Genomic DNA, 21,394 nt, shown 5'->3' with positions numbered 1-21,394 from the left:
AAGCCATCTGGACCTGGACTTTTTGTGTCTTGGGAGGTTTATGATGACTGCTTCAATTTCCTGGTTATCGGCCTGTTCAGGTTTTCTATTTCTTCCTGTTCCAGTTTTGGTAGTTTGTGGTTCTCCAGAAATCTGTCCATTTCTTCTAGATTGCCTAATTTATTGGCGTATAGCTGCTCATAATAAGTTTTAAAAATTGTTTGCATTTCCTTGGTGTTGGTGCTGATCTCTCCTTTCTCATTCATGATTTTATTAATTTGAGTCTTTTCTGTCTTCTTTTTAATAAGGCTGGCTAATGGTTTATCTATCTTATTAATTCTTTCAAAGAACCATCTCCTGGTTTTGTTGATCTGTTCCACAGTTCTTCTGGTCTCCATTTCATTGAGTTCTGCTCGAATCTTTATTAACTCTTCTTCTGCGGGGTGTAGGATCTATTTGCTGTTCTGTCTCCAGCTCCTTTAAGTGCAAGGTTAGCTTTCGTATTTGGGTTCTCTCCAGTTTTTCAATGGATGCTTGTATTGCGATGTATTTCCCCCTCAGGACTGCTTTTGCTGCATCCCAAAGATTCTCATTAGTTTCCATGAATCTTTTAAATTCTTCTCTGATTTCCTGGTTGACCCTTTCATCTTTTAGCAGGATGGTCCTTAACCTCCACGTTTGAAATTCTTCCAAACTTCTTCTTGTGATATAGTTCTAGTTTCAAAGCATTATGGTCTGAAACTATGCAGGGGACAATCCCAATCTTTTAGTATCCGTTAAGACCTGATGTGTGACCCAGTATGTGGTCTATTCTGGAGAAAGCTCCATGTGCACTTGAGAAGAACGTGTATTCAGCTGCATTTGGATGTAAAGTTCTGTAACTATCTGTGAAATCCATCTGGTCCAGTGAAGCATTTAAAGCTCTTGTTTCTTTGGAGATGTTGTGCTTAGAAGACCTGTCAATTGTAGAAAGTGCTATATTCCAGTCACCAAGTATAAGTGTTTTATTATTTAAGTATGTCTTAACTTTGGTTATTAATTGACTGATATACTTGGCGGCTTCCACATTCGGGGCATAAATATTCATGATTGTTAGGTCCTCTTGTTGGATAGATCCTTTTAGTATGATATAGTGTCCCTCTTCATCTCTCACTACAGTCTTTGGGACACACTTTAATTTCTCTGATATAAGGATGGCTACCCCTGCTTTCTTTTGAGGACCATTTGAATGGTCCATGGTTCTCCAACCTTTTATTTTCAGGCTGTAGGTGTCCTTTGTCCAAAATGAGTCTCTTGAAGACAGCAAATAGATGGGTCTTTTTTTTATCCAGTCTGAAACCCTGCACCTTCTGATGGGGTCATTAAGCCCATTCACGTTCAGAGTTACTATTGAAAGATAGGATTTAGTGTCATCATGATACCTATTCAGTCCCTGTTTTTGTGGATAGTTCCCTTGGACCTCCTCTTTCTTTACAGGGTCCCCCTTAATATTTCTGGCAGAGCCAGCTTGGTGGTCACATATTCTTTCAGTTTCTGCCTATCTTGGAAGCTCTTTATCTCTCCTGCTATTCTGAATGAGAGCCTTGCTGGATAAAGTATTCTTGGCTGCAGGTTCTTTTCATTTAGGACCCTGACTATATCCTGCTGACGCTTTCTCGCCTGCCAGGTCTCTGTGGAGAGGTCTGCTGTTGTCCTAATGCTTCTCCCCATAAAAGTTAGTGATTTCTTATCTCTTGCTGCTTTAAGGATCTTCTCTTTATGTTTGGAATTTGCAAAGCTTCACTATTAAATGTCGAGGTGTTGACGATTTTTATTGATTTTAGGGGGGGGATCTCTCTATCTCCTGGATCTGAATGCCTATTACCCTCCCCCAGTTAGGGAAGTTCTCAGCTATGATTTGTTCAAATACAGTTTCTGGACCTCTGTCCCTTGCGGCGCCCTCAGGAACCCCAATTAAACGTAGATTTTTCCTTCTGAGGCTGTGATTTATTTCCCTTAACCTATCCTCATGGTCTTTAATTGTCTTTCTATTTTTTTACTCAGTTTCCATACTTGCCATCAACTTGTCTTCTATGTCACTCACTCGTTCTTCTACCTCGTTAACCCTTGTCGTTAGGACCTCCAGTTTGATTGCATCTCATTTAATTGATTTTTAATTTTGGCCTGATTAGCTCTAAATTCTGCAGTCATGAAGTCTCTTGAATCTTTATGCTTTTTTCTAGAGCCACCAGTAGTTGTATAATAGTGCTTCTGAATTGGCTTTCTGACATTGAATTGTATTCGAAATTTTGTAACTCTGTGGGAGAGAGGACTGTTTCTGATTTTTAGTATTGAGGTGAGTTTTTCCTTCTAGTCAGTTTGCTCAGTGCAGAGTGGCCAACAACATGTTGTACTGGAAAAAGGAGAAAAAGGGGGAAAAAAAAGAAGAAATAAAAAAGAAAAAAAAGGGGGTGGGGAAACAACAGAAACAAACAGAAAAGAAAAAACAAGGGGAGTATCCTCTGATTCCATATACTGTAAATCCCTTGACTTCCCCTGGAACTTTCCAGGCTGCTTGGTCAATAACTTGCTTTTCCTCTGACCTTCGAGCTGGTCTTCTGGGGGAGGGGCCTGCTGTGCTGATTCTCAGGTGTGTGCACCTGGGGGAGCTGCCCAGCCCTCTACCAGGTCTACAATTCAGTGGGATTCTTTATCCTGTGAGGCCCCTGCTCAGGCCCAGGTACAGGGTGACACCAGGAGGGACAACCACAGTAGCGGCGGCCAGCTGTCCAGCTCTGGAGTCAGCTCCCACAGTAACTACTGCAGCTCCCAATGTGCAGGGGTCTGGGTGCTCCAGGGTAGGGGCACGATCTGCACAGCTCGGGGCCACCCGGCGGCAGGAGAGACCTGGCTGTCCTTTGTCCTCCCGGCCTCTGCCTGTGCTGGGGGAGCCCCAGATCCTCGGCTGTGTCTCCCAGTGCCCTGGGCTCTGGGGCCTCTGACACTGTGAATGGACCTAAAGTACCACGATGTGTAATTTAAAAGCATCAGAGTCAATTTTGTGTGAAGTTAACTTATCCTTTATTGCAATAAAACTCTATAAGCTATTATACAGGTTAAAGAAAAACTCAAAAATAGAAACAGTGAAATAACAGGGAGGGCAAGCCTCTGTTGGGCTGTAGCCATCACGAGCCCCGCGGTGGGAGCTGGGGCGGGCCCCCGAGGTGGTCAGGGGGCTGCTAACGGATCGAAGCAGGTTGTTCCAGAGGCAGGTTGCAGGTCTGGCCCTCTGGGGACCCCGATTGCAGGCACCAGGGCCTACTTCCGGGGTGGCCATGGGAGCAGGTGGCTCCTCCTCATGGGGCAGGGAACCATAGGTTCGACCAGCACGTGCACCACCTTCACCTCAGGAGCCAGCATCTCTGCCTTGACCAAGTCCTCATCTCCAGCAGCCACTATCCCTTCAGACCCGGAACCTTCCCCAGGCTCCACAGTTGGAGCTGGGGCGGGCTCCTCGGGTGGTTCAACAGGTTGCTCCATCCCCGAGGCCAGTTGCTCCATCGAGTTAGGAGGTGGCTGGGGCACATCCACGACCTCGAGAGCAGGGGGTGGTGCCTGCTCCTCTTCCAGGGCTCCCAGGGGTGCAGGGGGCTCCTGCAGGGCAGCAGTGACCACTATCTGCAGGGGCTTTGCCTCCCCAGCAGGCGGCTCATCGCAGGCCAAGCCCTCAGCCCCAGCAGCCAGGCCCCACGGGGCAGCAGGCCCCACGGTGGAGCTGGGGTGCATCCAGAGTGGGTTCAGGGTGTTTTCCTCGGGCCGAAGCTGTAGATCCAAGAAGACAAAGTATCACCACCAGGACAGACTGTCCACGTCCCTCCCAAATCAAGGCCACTCTTCCCGCCACTCGATGTGTGTGAGGGCAAGAGCCCTGGGAGGTGTCCCCAGGCTGCAGCCCGTGGGGTGGGGTGTGAGCCCACCCCTGCTCCTGGTCCAGCAGCAAGGAGGCTGGATCTGCGGCCCCCCCATCCCCAGCTCGGCCACCCCCAGTCCTCCTCACCCCCAGCCTCTCGCTCTGCTGCATGGAGGCGTCTGAATTGCCTCAGGTGACGCAGGGCCCGGAGATGCGCATCTGTGTGGCTGTGCTGTCTTAACAATTCCAGGAGTTTTATAAGGGAGGGAAATTCTGGGAACTGATGAAAGTCGTCCCCATAATAATTCAGCCATATTTCCATCATGAAGGACATGGCCCTGGGGAGGGACAGGCGGGAACAGGCATCAGAAGACAGGGCTCTGTCACATGCAGGTGTCCCGGGGAAGCCCTGCAGGACCCGGCCTTCCGCGCAGGGTGTCGGAGACCAGTCCTGCTCCTCGTCCCCCTGCCACCTGGTGGTCCTGCCTGCCACAGGCCTGCTCCCCGAGGAGGGGCTGGGATGCAACCTCTGTGTGGGGAGCCCAGGCCCAGGGGGTGACCATCAGCGTCTCTCCTGGGGAAGCAGGGCTCCCTCCTCAGCCTGGTCCCTGCCCACCTGCCCCTTAAGTCCACCGGCAGGCATCAGGGGACGGGGGGCGTCTGGCCTGTCATTGCCCTCACTGCACACACTGTTGCTCTGGGAAGCTCCAAGGCAGGAGGGCTCGGGCTCTGTGTCCTGCCAGGCCTTGCCAGGAGCCGCCCGGGACCGCCACCTTCCTTCCTGGTCTCTGTGCTGCCTCCCTCCCGAGGGGCCCCCGGGGGTGTCCTTCCACTGACTCTAATCTCCCTTCTCCCACGGGGCGGGGGCCGCCTGGTCCGGGAGCCCTCACCGGCCCTCCTGAGCACCTGCTGTTCCCCCGGGTCCAGGTGCCACCAGACTGGGGAGTACGATGCTCCCCACCCCCTCTGCTCTGGGCTCCAGGTGTGGGGCAGAGAGAGGGTTGGGGGGGCATGGAGAAGGTCTCCCTGAGGGGTCTCAGTGCCTCCCACCAAGCCCACACCCCATCCACCGCTCTCCTTTGCTCTTTTCCAGAAGGGGCATTAGACCTTTTCCCTGTCACGGGAATTGCAGATGTGTGGGGTGAGGGGGCAGCCCCCACCGCCCCACAGCCCCTTCGCTGCCCTCCAGGAGAGGGAAGGCCCTCCTGCAGGAGCCGGAGTCACTCACAGTTTCCAGCACTGCAGGACCACATCGTTGTTACCCCACGCATCTGCGATGCACCCATACCTAGAGGAGAGCAGGGACATCCCATGAATCGTCCTGTGGACGCGACCTCTCATCATAGGGGCTTCACCCTCTGACCCCGACTAGGCCTTGCCCCGGGGGCAGTCATTGTGCCCCGGGGGCAGTCAGCTTTGTGCGTGGGGCCACGGGCAGCTCCCGGAGAAGTGCCCGCACCTGCTGGGGCCTCCTGAAGGCTTGAGCATGAAAGGGCTCTGGCCAGGCCCATGGCCCATATCTTAGTGGGCTTGGGGGGTCCCGGGGTTCCCTGTCTGGCTGCCCCAGGACACAGACCCCCGATGGACTCTCAAACCTCCCTTTCAATGGGGAAACAGGCCGCTCAGGACCCTGGTGATGGGGGGGCAGGGAGGAGGCACAGGCCTGGTCACGGGGAGGAGGACGGCTGCTGAGCACAGGCACAGCCCCTCTGGCCGACCCGCCACAGGCCAGGCCCCGGGGCTGCCCTCCAGGACCTAGGCCCTGGGGGACCCTGCTCCAGGCGGGGGAGCAGCCCGAGGCCGGGAAGCTCACACCATCCCCAGCCTCCCCAGCAGCAGGTGGCCCAGCCCTGGGCTGCGGAGGGGCAGGTGCTCACTCGGTGAACAGCAGGTCCAGCACCTCGTCCGTGGTGGCGAATGTACGATAATCCTCTAAAAAGCTGAAGATGTAGATGACGTCCCTGCGCTGCAAGGCGAGCAGCAGTTGTCGGACTTTGTACTCCAGCAGCTCCGTCCGGGTGAGCTTGGTCAGGACGATCTGATGCCCCTTCCCGGCCGCGGCCCCTGCACCCTGAGGTGGGACAGAGGGGACGTGCAGCCTGCAGGGAGCCGCCAGGAGACCTGGGATCCCGCCCCGGCAGGCCCTGCGCTGGGGCCCCGTGGGCTTGAGGAGCTGGGGCTCCCTCTCCCGCTCAAGCTCCCTGCCTGTCTCTTACACAAACAGGACCAACTATGCAATAAAGAAACAATCTCAGAGGATAAATGTTCAAAATATTTGGATCATTACAAGGACCTCCAGAGACACAGAGAGAGTGACCGAGAGAGGCAGCCCACAGACAGAGGGAGAAGCAGCCCGTGCAGGAGCCCAGGGGGCTCGATCCCGGGCCTCGGAGATCAGGCCTGGGGGAAGGCAGGCGCTAACCCCCGGGGACCAGGCCTCCCCTGAGGGCTCTATTCTGATGTTCCCACACATCTGTGCGCAGGGACTCTGCATCTGGCCCAGGCAGGGGCAGGGCCATGGGGGCAGGTGTGGGGAGGGGGGGATCCAGACTCATGTGGGAGCAGGAGTGTCGGGGGGCCCAGGGGGTAGGTGCAGGCTGGCTTCTGGGACCCGGGGTCCTTCCTGCCGCATCGGGGCCCGGGTGTCGGGGGGCCCAGCCCCTGCACTCACCCTGAGCCCGCGCTGGCCTCCATTAGCTGCGCAGGGCACCTCCCTGCTCCTGGAGGCTGTGGGGCAGACGACCCCTTCCTCCCGCTCGCGCCCCACGACCCGGGTGGAGCTCTGTGGAGACAGTGCCCGGCAGCCAGGCAGGAGGCCTCAGCGCCCGGTCTGGCCCCCTCGGCTGGGCCGCACCCCCAGCTGCCTCCACCCAGACACCCCACAGTGCAGGCGGCACCCACCGCCCCTGGGAACAGCAAAGGGATGTGGCTGCAGGGCCTCGGAGTGACTCTGGGGCGGGTAGAGGACCTCAGGAACCCTGTTTCCCCCCTGCCCACCTTGACATCAGGGTGACCCTGAAGGGATCCCCGGGGAATGTGCCGCCCTGCAGCGTCCCCCAGCCTGGATGGGACCTGCCCACACATCCCTGGTTCCCTGAACCTGAGGAGGAGGGGATGAGGCTCCCAGGATGGTGGCACGGGGGCCTGGCCTGGCCTGCGCTGTGTTACCTGACGGCGCCTCCTGATCACCGCCCTGACACCTTGGTACCTATGCTGGAGCCACTGCCTACAGCATAGGAACAAGCCGCACCCCTGGGGTTCCTGGGAGCCAGAGCCCCCAGACGTGGGCCGGCAGCAAGAGAACATCTCTAGTAGCAGATGTCTCCAGCCAAGTGAGAGGGGGCTGCACTGGATGCGGGTGCCTGGTTACGGGGGTTCCGTTCTGTTGGGCTCTGTGACACGGCAGTGACCTCACTTCCTGGGACCCCCTCCCTGACCCACTCCTGGAGGAAGCTGCAGGGGCAGCGCTCGTGCTGCCGACCCCCCCTCCCTGCAGGCGATGGCCTGTGCACACAGTGACACAACCACACCCTGTCCACAGGCCCCAGGGAAGGACTGTGTGCACCCAGGGCCCCAGCTTGGACACACACCTGGGTTCAGACACGACTGTCCAGTCTTCCCCGGTTTGACCCGGAGAAGCGTTGTGCCCGTCGGGGATGGTCTGCATCTTGCCTGTGGGATAGGGAGTGTCCTAGCGGGGCTTCCCCCAGACGTCCCAGGCCACTGAGGCCTCATATCTATGACCTTGGAGGCGGGTGTCACCTGCAGGACATACCTCCACCCACACGTTCTTCCTTGGTGTGTACATGCGTCCAGGCCCACGAGGTCCTGTGTGCACAGGACTAACACACTAATGTTACCTATATGGCAGGGCTGTTTACCTGTAAAATACTGCAAAAAACTACCTATTACAATGTCTGCTATTTATTGCTGTCACCAGTGATGTCGATGATAAGAGTCTTTTAAAAAGATACTTTTATTTTAAGATTATACTTTATTATACAGCTCTAAAGCCACACATGTTTTAAAATCCTAAATCCACATTGGGCCAGAACAGCTGGCTGATAAATAGATTACATTCCAAATATGTGTCAGTAGACACCATTAGCCAAATTAAAAAAAAAAGAATAATAGAAAAAGAGAGGCACTTTCTAGGGACAGTGTCCTTTACATCTCAAGACTATGTCTTGTTTTTTACATGTGGTATCTTATAGTAGTTGGAATTTTGGTATTTTAAATAAAGGGATTATTTTCCTCAAACACACACACACACACACACACACACATGGGCACCGGTACCCTCATTCTGGAGGCCCAGAAGATGACAGTCCCCCCGGGGCAGGGATGGGCAATAGCTCCCCACGATCCTAGGCTCCTGAATCCAAGGCAAACCCTACAGAAGGTGTCGGGGTCTTGGCCTAGAAGGGGTGAGGCCGTCCTCATCCGAACCCCTGCCTGTCGTGCGTTCCGGGCCCTTCCCTCGTTTCCCCTGGGTGAGCTGTGGACGGCGGTGCCCCCAGTGGGTCGCCCTGACCTGGGCCCTAGGAAACCTGCCGTCAGTCAGAACTGAACGTAGACAGGAGGCCCTGACTCTCCAGCCTGACCCCGACTGAACTGAAATCATGTGGTGTGTCCACGCACACTGACCGAGAAACAGAGACACGGACACACACGCAGACACATGTGCAGAACCAGGAAGTTGGCAGAGGAGAAGCAACATCATTGAAGATCATTAAATAAAAAAAGAAAGAAAGCTGAATCTCGAATGGAGAAAATGGAGCAATTAAAATAGAATCATGAAAAAATAATTCATCAAACCAAAAAGCAGAAAGAGGGATAAAGAGGCAGGAGCACATCGGTGACACAAGCGGCAAGCCTCGAATGTCAGGATGATCGTGCCTCACGGACTCCACGGAACACAAGTCGAGCAACAAGCAGCACCTTCCAGCAAAGGCCTAAGCGGATTATTTTGTGTTGTTTGTTTTTAAAGATTTTTATTTCTTTATCCAAGAAGGTGGATTTATTTATTTCTTTATCCATCCGAAGGTGGATGCTCAACCCCTGAGTCACTCGGGGGGTCTAGACTAAGCTACTTAAAATGTTCAAGTGATTGTGAATACTGTTTGTAATGTGGTAAAATTTCTGTTTACTAAGAAAGAGAGGGCAGCCTGGGTGGCTCAGCGGTTTAGTGCTGCCTTCGGCCCAGGGCCTGATCCTGGAGTCCCGGGATCGAGTCCCACGTCGGCCTCCCTGCATGAGCCTGCTTCTCCCTCTGCCTGAGTCTCTGCCTCTCTCTCTGTGTCTCTCATAAATAAATAAAAATCAGTATATACCACATTTTCTTTATCCATTTATCTTTGATGGACATTTGAGTTGCTCCCACCCCTTGGCTATGATAAAGAATGCTTCTATGAAGATGGAGGTCTCTCGGAGACTTTATTTCTCTTTCTTTTTTTTCCATCTTCTTACCTTAATAGAAGCGCGAACACTTCTCACTGTAGTATTCCAGCTGTTCTCTCTTTGAATCTCAGGCCGAATTCATAGGTTTTCAGGATGATTTGAAAGTTATCTAGGTAAGTGGGTGGGGACAGGTGACCTGGGGACCCTACTCTTCCGCCATCTTGCCCCGCCTCCTAAAAAATCTTAAATAACTGACTAAAAACTATTAGAAATGGTGGAAGAGTTCAGTAAGCATTGCACATAAAAGATCAATCTCCAAAAATCAACTGTATATCTACATACTTTCAATGAACAATCCAAAAATAAAATTTGAAAAAATAAACCCATTTACAAGAGCATCAAAAATATAAATAAAATTCTGAGGAATAAACTTTACAAAAGAAGCTTATAACCCAATTTCTGAAAACTACAAACACTATTTAAGGAAATTGAAGATCTAAATATTTGGAAAAAATCATATATTTATGCACTGAAAAATTTAACATTGTTTCATAGCACCCCTGGTCCAAATTATCTCCAGATTCTATTACCTTCCAATAAGTAGATAAACATTCTCACACTCAGATGGAATTGCATGGGTGCCTAGTATCCTGAAAAAGAACAAAGTAGATGGAATTCTCAATTTCGAAACTTTCTGAAAAAGAATAGGAAACAAGACAGTGTGAGAACAGTGTGGTACTGGCGTAAGGATAGATATATTAATCAATGAAATAGGTTTCAGGATCCAGAAGTACACCATACATCCATGATCAGCTGAATTTAAGTATCCGTGCCATGACTATCCAATAGGGTAAAAAACAGTCATTTCAACAAATGGTCTTGGAACACTGGATGGCCACATGCAAAAGAATGAAGTTGCATCTTCACCTTACACCAAATACAAAAACTAACTCAAAATGGATTAAATCTAAATACAGGACATAAACTAAAACTTCTTAGAAGAAAACATGCAGATAATCTTTTGACCTTGAGTTTAGCATAGAATACTTCAATATGGCAAAAAGCACTGGACTTCAGTGTTAAATGCTCTTGTTCTTCAAAGGACATAATAATGAAAATAAAAAAGCAATCCATATAATGAGATAAAATGTTTGTAAATCATATACCTAATGAGAAACTTATTTCCTGAATATATGAAAAACACTAATAAGTCAATAATATAAGTACAAAAAGCTCAATTTAAAAAAAAATGGGCAAAGGATATAAATAGACATTTCTCCAAGGAAGATCAGAAATTGCTGATAATTACTTGACAAGATACCCAACACATTTTCAATTTTCATTGTATCCATTACCAAAGCATCTAACCATACCGTGAAATAGACTCCTATATGTACCACACCGTACAGAACAGTGCCGCTTCCTAGATACTCAATGCAGTTGTTCCTCAGGACAATCCTATAAAATAGGTATCATGGTGCCCATTTTATAGATGAGGAAATTGAGGAAAAGGTACCTCATCAGAGTTTTACAAAGAGCAGGACGTAGAACTAGGATTTCATCTCAAACTTTTATTAAGTCCACAAGTCCAAAGATGACTTTTAGAGCTGTAAACTAAGTATTATATTAATGTTTTGCTCTATTCAGAGTTTTTCAACTAGAAGGAATCTGAATTTATAAATTGTAATTTTTCTAGAAATATTTGCTTTTTCTAAATGATCAGAATAATTAACAAAGTTCTATTCTTATATTTTCATAATCTCCTACATATGTAGGTTTATAGATCTACATCCTTTCTCATTATAATAATCTTCATTCAAATTTCTGTCCTCCTTCCTTTTTGGTGGATTAAGATTGATGAGATTTGGTGGATTAAGATTTCATTTAGAAATTAATAATTTTATTTTATTAATATTTTATATTTAGAAACATTTTAAATAAATATACTTAACAATGGATTTACTCTACTTTTTAATTTTATCCATTATTTTATTTCAGTTATTATTATAAGATGTTTTAAATAATTATTTTTTCTGAATTTCTGGGAAAAGTTTACATTATTTTTATTATTTCTATTCTATTCTATTTATTTAGTTTTAGAGAGAGAGAGAAAGAGCAACCACAGGAGTTGAGAGGGAGAGGCAGAGGGAGAGAGAAAGAGAGAATTGTAAGCAGGATCCACACCCAGTGTGATGTGGGACTCCATCTCATGACCCTGAGATCATGACTTGAGCCAAATCAAGAGTAGAACGCTTAACTAACTGAGCCATCCAGGTGCCCCTACTATCTCTATTTTAAAAAGCTTTAGCAAAATTTTTCTAAGTGAATGAATGTGTAATTCTCTTTTTTGCCATTATTTTTCATTTTTAGGGCAAGGTCAGTTCCCATCTGATGGATGTCAATAACCATAGCTGATGATGATACTTGGTAATACGCTTTGTTTGACTGCACAGTAGTAGAATCCTCTTTGCAGACCTGCGGCTGGCAAGACAATTGTTTCAACTTCCAGTTACCATTAGGCTCGTATCAATCATATTTCTTCTACAGGAAGGGTGGCATCTTTCACTTCATATTCTAGATTCTATATTGTCTCTGTGCAGGGGATGCAACACTATCCCTCTTTGGATGGAATAAGTAGAAATCACCAGTCTCCTTTCATAAAGGATTGTACTGCACTGTACTGCATATCCCACAATATTCAATCAATTCATTTATTAGTTCTACTTTCTCACTATTTTTTTAAGAAACTTAAAGATATTTAAATTGGCATATAAATCCAAAAAAGAACTCCACAGAATATTTTGTGAAAAAGACACCTGGATACAGTGCTAGAGATGGTGTCGTCACAGTGCTTCTTCAGAGATACTTGGCACAGTGCAGCAAGAGTTAAATGAAAAATGAGAAACCATTTGAACGGTGACTACATTTAGAAATCTATCTTAAAGAAACCATTAAAGATATTCAAATGTATATTTAGTATTATTTAGATCAGTAATATAACAGCTGGAATTACATATTTAAAACAAAGGCATTTAAAAATAATTATGTGTTATATGTGTGATAAAGCATTAAATTCTACCCTTGAAAACGACATTACACTATGCCTTAACTAACAAGAATTAAAAAAAAACTTAAATGAACAAAAATAAAAATACAGGATAAAATAACACCGTTAGAGATTATAAGGAGTTCCCGAAAATCTTTTATTAGTGAAATTCATTAACATGAAAATACTCCAAAGTTAATGTTAAATGAAATAAGGGGTTAAAAACTGAAACAGAATATGTATATTGCAGAGAGATGAAAGCTAGCATTTTGAGGTGACTGTTATTATTCTCTTTTTTTCAAGATTTTCCAGGTTTTTTATGATATGTATAAATCACTTCTATCACCTAAAACTTATAATTAAATTATTGTAACAATAACTTGGAATTAATTTTATTGGTTAATTTTTCTTCATTCTCTGAATTTATTCTGGATACATATTGATGAGCACTCAAAGTTCAATGTACTATTGTACATTGTTAACTGTAGACTTTATTTGTTCTCTCATCTTATATGGAAGCAACAATACAAACTATATAATATAACACCACTACCAGTTTTTTTGTATATTATGGTTTGTGTAATTAAATGAAATTAATTAAATATTAATTATTAAATATTTTATGTAGTCACCAGTGGGGAATGTAATGAGCGATAGAAAGGATGCATTTGCAATTATGTGTCTTTGTATATGTAATTATAAATAAATATTTTTGAGGCATTAAGATGACTCAACTTTCAGTACTTTACTATAACACTGTCCAGTCAGTATAATTATTTTTCAAAATTGGTTTTTAAACATTTTTAATTAATTGTAATAGCTTCAAAAATGGATATATTATGGAAGTGTCCTCAAAAACTTAAAAACAGAATGACTATGAACTAGCAATGGCACTATTAGGTATTAAAGAATACAAAAATACTAGTTCCAAAATACGCATGCACCCTGATGTTTATAGCAGCATTATCTACAACAGCCAAATTATGGAAGCAGTCCAAGTGTCCATCAACTGATAAGGGAAAAAGAAGATGTGGGGGATCCCTGGATGGCTCAGCAGTTTAGCGCCTGCCTTCGGCCCAGGGCATGGTCCTGGAGTCCTGGGATCAAGTCCCACATCCGGCTCCCTGCATGGAGCTGCTTCTCTCTCTGCCTATGTCTCTGCCTGTCTCTCTGTGTCTCTCATGAATAAATACATAAAATGTTTAAAAATAAAGATATGGGGATCCCTGGGTGGCTTGGTGGTTTAGCGCCTGCCTTTGGTCCAGGGCATGATCCTGGAGTACCGGGATGGAGTCCCATGTCAGGCTCCCTGCATGGAGCCTGCTTCTCCCTCTGCCTGTGTCTCTGCCTCTCGCTCTCTCTCTGTGTCTTTCATGAATAAATAAATAAAAATCTTAAATAAAAGATATGGTATATATAGATATATAGATATAGATACATAGAGCGTGTGTGTGTATACATACATATATATATATATGTATTAGAATATTACTCAGCCATTAAAAAAGCCATATAAAAAGAACCAAATCTTGCCATCTGCAAGGACGAGGATGGAGCTAGAGTATTATGTTAAGCAAAATATGTCAGTCAGTGAAAGACAAATACTATATGATTTCACTCATATGTAGAACTTAAAAAACAAAAGAAATGAGCAAAGAGAAAAAAAAAGAGAAGGCAAACCAAGAAACTGACTTCTTAACTATGGAGAACAAACTGATGGTTAAAAATGGGCAGACAGGTTAAATAGATGATGGGAATTAAAGAGTGTCCTTGTGATGAGCACCAGGTATTGTATGGAAGTGTTGAATCCCTATCTTGTAAACTGAAGCTACTATTACACTGTATATTAACTAACTGGAGTTTAAATAAAAACTTAAAAAAAAGAACAGATGTCTACTATTTGAGTTCCTGAGAAAATTATATAGGGGGAAAGAACATCTTTTTAAAACAAAAAGCTCAGCAACATTAACAGCTTAATTTCTATTTAGAAATGCATATTTCAATGGCAAACCAATTCAGATTTTCAAAAAATCATATTTCATAAAATACTTTAAGAGTGAAATACTCAAATACATATATTAGACCATGTTTGTAAAAATAATTCTATATTTAAACCCAATATAAATATGTGTGATGTTTTTAGATTTTTAATAAACTACAGACAATATTTAAAGTAAGTTATGTATGTTGATACTAGTCAGATTAGTGACTTGATAAAGAAACTTTTTAATGCAGATTTTAAAAACATTGTTGATTAACACATCATATGTTTTGTGCTTTTACATTACTTTAAAATTAAGTACTAAAGAGAAATAATAAGTTTTTAAAAACCTAGTCATCTACTATCAACTTATTTTGTTATATATGTCATGTTTATTTTTATTTTCCACATACTGAAGGTACTAAATAGCACATCTGCTATCTAAATATTTTCATTGAAGTGCTGCTGAAATTGAAATCATTTCTACTCGTGGACACTAAAATATCAGCTGCTTCTGGTTAGTTAATTGAACTAGTGATTATTCTTGAACATGTGGGTTGGTTGTTTTCTGCCTGAAATAATTACCCAATGAGGCTTACACTAAGGCTATCAGCAGGAAGCTAACAATTGGGGTGTTGGTGAGAAGAATGTACATAACACTTCTGTGTCTGCTGCCAGATGGAGGAGAAGCAGATGGGTGTGTAATACATTCAAAACTAACTACATGACCTCAAATCTTCTCAGTATCTATTACCAACAAGGTCAAGATTTTTGAAAATCAAATTTTCCAACCAATAAATTACTAAAAATTAGCTAAGAACAAGTTTCTGCTTAAAAGTCTGCATATTTACCTGCAAAATCATTATTGAACCAAATTGTACATTGTTGTCTGTCACTAAAATGTGTGGTAATATGAATTTTTATTAATATATATGACTAAATAAGCAGTTACTTACTAAAAAAGTGGTTATGTCTTAGTGTTTCAACTTAATATCATTCCCTGGGTAAAGAATTAAACAATTTTAGTGCAATTATTCTTCTAAACTGTGGTAAATAGAGGTTTTAATTTGTAGACCAATTTGTATTTGTTTTTTTTTAATTTTTATTTATTTATGATAGTCACAGAGAGAGAGAGAGAGAGAGAGAGAGGCAGAGACACAGGCAGAGGGAGAAGCAGGCTCCATGCACCGGGAGCCCGATGTGGGATTTGATCCTGGGTCTCCAGGATCGCGCCCTAGGCCAAAGGCAGGCGCCAAACCGCTGCGCCACTCAGGGATCCCACCAATTTGTATTTGTTCTGTGTGTATGTGTATGAGAGTGCAGGTACATCTATTACCTATCTATCTAAATATATGACTTATTATTGTGCTATGCTGCCTTAGAAATAAAAGTTCAAATATTTCCAACACATCTGTTTAATATTCCTTTTGGAATTTTATTCTTAATTATATGAACTTGTAGGAAAACATTGCTTAATTCCAATAAAAGTAAATAAAGTACACTTTTTTTTCCTGATTATTCTTAGTTGTCCATTAGGTTTTCTTCAGGTGTGCTGTCATTACAAAGGAAAATTAATACTATAGAAGAATGTGTTCATGCCACTAATCTGAAGAGGTAAGTTAATCATAATACTCCGAAAATAGCACTCAGAAAATATATTTACAATCAAATAATACTGCTACTTCATTTTCCCATGTTTGTCATGCTATTATTTACATTTCTTACATTTGTAACTATTGCATTGTACTTTGTGTCTCAAACACATAAATGCTTCAATCGTTTGAAAATTTAATTTACCAAATTGGAAAATGGTACAAGAAATAGTAACAAATGCAACTGAGATTAATGCCATAAATTCACATAATGAACATAAGTATTCAAAGAGTAGATGAATCTATATTTGCTAACAAATGAATATGTGAAACTTGTTTTACACAATTACGCATAAGAAAAAATTCAAATGAGTCAGTAACACCTTGAAAAGTGGGAGATTTGGGCAGCCCCAGGGGCACAGCGGTTTGGCACCACCTGTAGCCTGGGGCGTGATCCTGGAGACCCGGGATCGAGTCCCACGTCGGGCTCCCTGCATGGAGCCTGCTTCTCCCTCTGCCTGTGTCTCTGCCTCTCTCTCTCTCTGTCTCTCATGAATAAATAAATAAAATCTTAAAAAAAATAAAATAAAAGTGGGAGATTTGTTTTTACATTGGTTATATATTATTCCTAGTCCTAACAGAATACATAATACTATAAAGACGTTTGATATAGGGGATCCCTGGGTGGCGCAGCGGTTTGGCGCCTGCCTTTGGCCCAGGGCGTGATCCTGGAGACCCGGGATCGAATCCCACATCGGGATCCCGGTGCATGGAGCCTGCTTCTCCCTCTGCCTGTGTCTCTGTGTCTCTCTCTCTCTCTGTGTGACTATCATAAATAAATAAAAATTAAAAAAAAGAAACTCCTTGAGCATGTGGATCATAGATCTCACTTAAAAATAAAAGACGCTTGATATATATCTTCAAAGTTATTGACAGACATGGCTAAAAAATTGCAACAGTTTTCTGGCAGTATTTGTCAATCAAATCACTAATGCATAATGACACTATTTTTACTTGGCCATACAAGCAGATATTTTATTTTTGCATGTGAAAAAACACTAAAGGTCAAAATATAACCAGCTTCTGGCATGTGCTGTGTATATATAGGATAAATGTTCATGCCTTTTTATTCTTTTTAGCACTAAAAACCCAAAGCTCAGAACTTTTGGTTTTAGTTCTGATGTGTAAAGAGCTTAGACATTGTCACTCCTGTCTTTGCAACAAGAAAAATCAGGACAAACTGAAAGCTCTTGACTTCTCTTGGCCCTATCTGAAAACTGGGCTTGTAGGGAAAAGCACAATCTTAAATCCAGAGATAGAGAAGAAAATTCAGAGAATTATAGCCAAGATCTGTTTACCTGGAGAAGTAATTGTCAGACCCACAATCTAGTAAGAACATTTATGCAGTAACTTGCTTAATTCCTGGAGGCTGAACATGGTCTTGTGTGAGCAGGAGTAATCTCTGGGCAATATACTCCTGAAGGCCCCCAAACTTTCATGAGTTTTATCTTGAGGATCCCCACCTATTTATTAGAGCGATGATTTTTTTTAATTTTTATTTATTTATGATAGTCACACACACAGAGAGAGAGAGAGAGAGGCAGAGACACAGGCAGAGGGAGAAGCAGGCTCCATGCACCGGGAGCCCGATGTGGGATTCGATCCCGGGTCTCCAAGATCGCGCCCCGGGCCAAAGGCAGGCGCCAAACCACTGCGCCACCCAGGGATCCCCACAGCGAAGATTTGAGCAAGATCTTCTCACGACCTTGGCAAGTGAAAGGGGAGAGTAATCCTTGTGAATATGACCAGAGCTGTCTCCATTAACAAAGACCTCCCATCCAAGGAAAAAGACTTTACCAGAGCATTATTGAAGCTGGGTAAAAGTTATCCCTCTAATTCCAGTTTCCTATAGTTTTCTTGTCTTACTAAAGGGAGAAGGAGAGAATACTATATAAGAAGAAACATATGTGAAGTTCAGAAGGTAAAGAAACAGGTCCACAAAATGAGATTTAGTCATAAGATTTTAGAGGGTTTCCCTTCCAAGACCCCAATACAATAATAGTGGATTATAGGTGAAAGTTTGCAAGACATGAGACTCTGAAAAAAATACATGGGAAAGCCCAAAGTTTCTGGCATTTATAGCTACAGTAATCATCAAACAAAGCCAGGCTCCTAATCATATACACAAAATCCTCACAGGAGAGTCCTACTTACCTCACCTACTATTACCCAAAACTACATGTTCAGCTTTCAACAAAAAAAATTACAAAGAATACAAAAAAGACAAGAAAAAACACAGCGTGAAGACACAAAGCAAGTATTAGAATCAGATTCATATAAAACACCGATGTTGGAATTACATGGTAGAAAATTTAAAGTGACTAGGATTAATATGTTTAAAATTCTTAGAGTAGAAAATAATAGAAACAGGGATAAAAACCCTATGAAAAGAGTAAAAAAGTCAGAAATTAAAAACACATAGACAAAAATGAAAAATGACTTTCATGATTTTACAAGTAGATATGCACTGCTGAGTACAGAATTTCTGAGTTTGAGATAGGTAAAGAACATATCAAACTAAAGTGCAAAGAAAATATTAACTAAATAAAAAAAAGAAAACAAACAACAAAAAACAGAAAAGATCATCTAAGAACCATAGGATGGTTTTAAAAGATGTAACATATGCTTAATTAAGAGACCAGAAGAATAAGAAAGAAAGAATGGAGAAGAAATATTTGAATGAGTAATGTCTGAGGATACTCTAATACACGCCAAATCACAGACACTAGAAGCTCAGAGAACATCAAGCAAGTTAAAACAAACAAAAATACACTATACTTGGGTATATATTATTCAAATTATAAAAAACTAAATGAAAGAGAAAATCTCAAAGCAAGATATAGAAGATAAATACCTCACCTACAGAGAAAAGGAGTAAGAATCACAATGGACTATTATCCAAAACCATATAAGCAATAAAAAGTGAAATATTTAAAGTGCTTTAAAAAAACTAGAATTCTATTTCCAGTGGAATTATCCTTCAAGAGAAGAAGAAATATAAGGTATTTTAAGACAAACAAAAACAGAGAACTCATCACTAGCTGATCTTTTTTTTTTAATTTTTAAATTTTGATAGAAGGAAAATTATTTAGTTCAGTAGCCTGGATCTATATTAAGAAAGAATGTCAAAGAAGAAATATTAAGGTAAATAAAATTTGTTTATTTTTAATCAATCTAAAATATAACTGTTTAAAGTATTATTGGGTGATTATAGTATAGGGATAAGTGAAATGAATGACAGCGTATCTATAAAGGACAAAAGGGAAGAATTGGAAATGATCCATCATAAGTTACCTGCACATGAAGTGGAGCAATATTATTAGTAGGTTAACACAGATTAGCTAAACTCTAGGGAACTATGCATAGTTTTTAAAGGAAGTAAATCGAAATAATAACAAAGGACATAAATGGAATAATAAAATAACTAGAAGATAAGAAGGCAGTAAAAGAAGTGAAAAGAAGGAATAGAAAACAGATACAAATATGGTTGATACCAATCAAAATATGTTAATAATCAGTTTAAATGTGAAAGATCTAAATACAGTGGTTAAAGACAGAACTAGTCAAAATAATAAAAAAGACACAACTATATATTACCTAGAAAACATCCTCTAAATATAAAGAAGTTGATAAGACGTAAAATGATGGATGAAGATATATTTATGGTAGAACTAATCAAAACAAAGTCAGACTAGTTATATGCATTTCAGACAAAACAGACATCAGAACAAGGAAAATTATCAGTTATCAGTGATAAAGAGAAGTACTATGAAATAGTAAAGAAGTTTATTCTCCAAGAACTAACAATCCTAAATATATATGCATCTAAGGACAAAGCATCAAAATATCTGGGGCAAACAGTGATAATATATTATAATTCATAAATCAAAGATGCAGAAAATCAGAAGAGATATAATTGGCCTAAACAATATATCAATCCACCTACCTAATTGAATATCCTAAAATATTCCATCCACAAGGAGTAGATATAATAAATTCTTCTCAAACTTACATGAAATATTCACTAAAATAGATTACATAGGGCCATAAACCACACCTTAGCACATCTTAAAATGTATAAATCAAACAATAAAATATCTTAGATCACAATGAAGTCAAACTAGAAATTAGTAATAGAAGCCCACCTGGAAAATCCTCAAATATTTCTAAAAACACAATTCTTAACAGTACACAGGTCACAGAAATGTTAAAAAATTTCAAAAAATTATTAACTAAATGAAAATAGAACTCATTAAAAATGTGCCAAATGCAGGAAAAAAGTAGTGCTTAGAGAGAAATTTATAGCATAAAACACATATGTTAAGATACAGGAATAACTAAAACTGTCAGTTTGGGAAACCAGAGAAAGAAGACTAATGTAAGCAAGCAGAAGAAAAGAAACAATAATTTTGAAATGAACAGAAATAAAACTCAAATTAAGAAAAAAATAGGGAAAAATCAACCAAAATAACACCTCCTTCTTTGAAAAGATCAATGAAATTGATAATCTTCTAGGTAGGCTAAAAAAGAAAAAAAAGAGACGAGAGAGGAGAGGAGAGGAGAGGAGAGGAGAGGAGAGAGAGAGAGAGGAGAGGAGAAGAGAAGAGAGAGAGAGAAGAGAAGAGAAGAGAAGAGAAAAGAGAAGAGAAGAGAGAAGAGAAGAGAAGAGAAGAGAAGAGAGAGAAGAGAAGAGAAGAGAAGAGAGAGGAAAAAGAAAGAGGAAGAGAGGAAAGAGGAGGAGAGGGAGAGGGAGGAAAGATGGAAGGAAGGAAGGAAGGAAGGAGGAAGGAAGGAAGGAAGGAAGGAAGGAAGGAAGGAAGGAAGGAAAGAAGGAAGGTAGGTAGAAGCAAATTACAAATGTCATAAATAAAAGCCAATACTACATCTACCATGGGATTAAAAAAGATAAGAAAGGGCGGCACTTGGGTGACTTAGTCCCTTAAGCATCCAACTATTGATTTGGTGCAGGGTGGTGAGCCAACTCTGATTTTAGGATCTCGAGGTGGTGAGACCCAGCCTGTAGTCAGGCTCTATGCTGGACGTGGAGCCTGCTTAAGATTCTCTCTTTCCTTCTTTTCTGCCTCCCCCTTATTCTCATGTGCTCTCACTCTGTCTCTCTCTCAAATATAAAATAAAATAATAAAATAAAATAATAAAATAAAATAAAATAAAATAATAAAATAAAATAAAATAAAATAATAAAATAAAATAAAATAAATAACATAGGAATACATTAAATAATAATTTTGTGCCCATAAGTCTGGTAATTCAGGTAAATGGAATACTTTGTGAAATATACAAATTACCACAAGTCTCAGAAAGACAGATAAACTTGAGAGGTTTTATCTATTAAGAAAGTCAGTTCAACTCAACTAACCATTTAGGGAAAAAAATGAAAGCAATTATCAACAATCACTTAAGTCAATAGGAGTAAAAGCACTTCCTAA

At 42.3% G+C, this 21,394-nt stretch overlaps 1 protein-coding gene across 1 annotated transcript; it reads right to left on the bottom strand.

Annotated features, from left to right (window-relative positions):
* Window positions 1-3,276: 3,276 nt before the first annotated feature.
* Window positions 3,277-7,174, bottom strand: LOC119878182 (ral guanine nucleotide dissociation stimulator-like). Its single transcript, XM_038588897.1, has 6 exons — window positions 7,037-7,174; window positions 6,540-6,650; window positions 5,746-5,939; window positions 5,097-5,156; window positions 4,023-4,206; window positions 3,277-3,780 (listed from the first exon to the last, which is right to left on the bottom strand). Exons 1-6 carry the CDS (start codon window positions 7,172-7,174, stop codon window positions 3,277-3,279), a joined length of 1,191 nt encoding a protein of 396 aa, XP_038444825.1.
* Between the last annotated feature and the right edge of the window lie 14,220 nt (window positions 7,175-21,394).

Source organism: Canis lupus, unplaced genomic scaffold (genome assembly GCF_011100685.1).
Source record: "Canis lupus familiaris isolate Mischka breed German Shepherd unplaced genomic scaffold, alternate assembly UU_Cfam_GSD_1.0 chrUn_S1132H1303, whole genome shotgun sequence".
Lineage (NCBI taxonomy): Eukaryota > Metazoa > Chordata > Mammalia > Carnivora > Canidae > Canis > Canis lupus.
This window is presented reverse-complemented; position numbering and strand designations above follow the sequence as displayed.

Bases quoted from the DNA above. Each gene is read 5' to 3' on its own strand.
- LOC119878182 (XM_038588897.1), bottom strand. From the start codon at position 7,174: ATGTTCTCTTGCTGCCGGCCCACGTCTGGGGGCTCTGGCTCCCAGGAA. The intron at 6,651-7,036 runs GTAACACAGCGC...CTGTCTCCACAG, and splicing joins TGATCAGGAGGCGCCGTCAG to AGCTCCACCCGGGTCGTGGG. The intron at 5,157-5,745 runs GTGAGCACCTGC...GCTCTCCTCTAG, and splicing joins CTGGACCTGCTGTTCACCGA to GTATGGGTGCATCGCAGATG.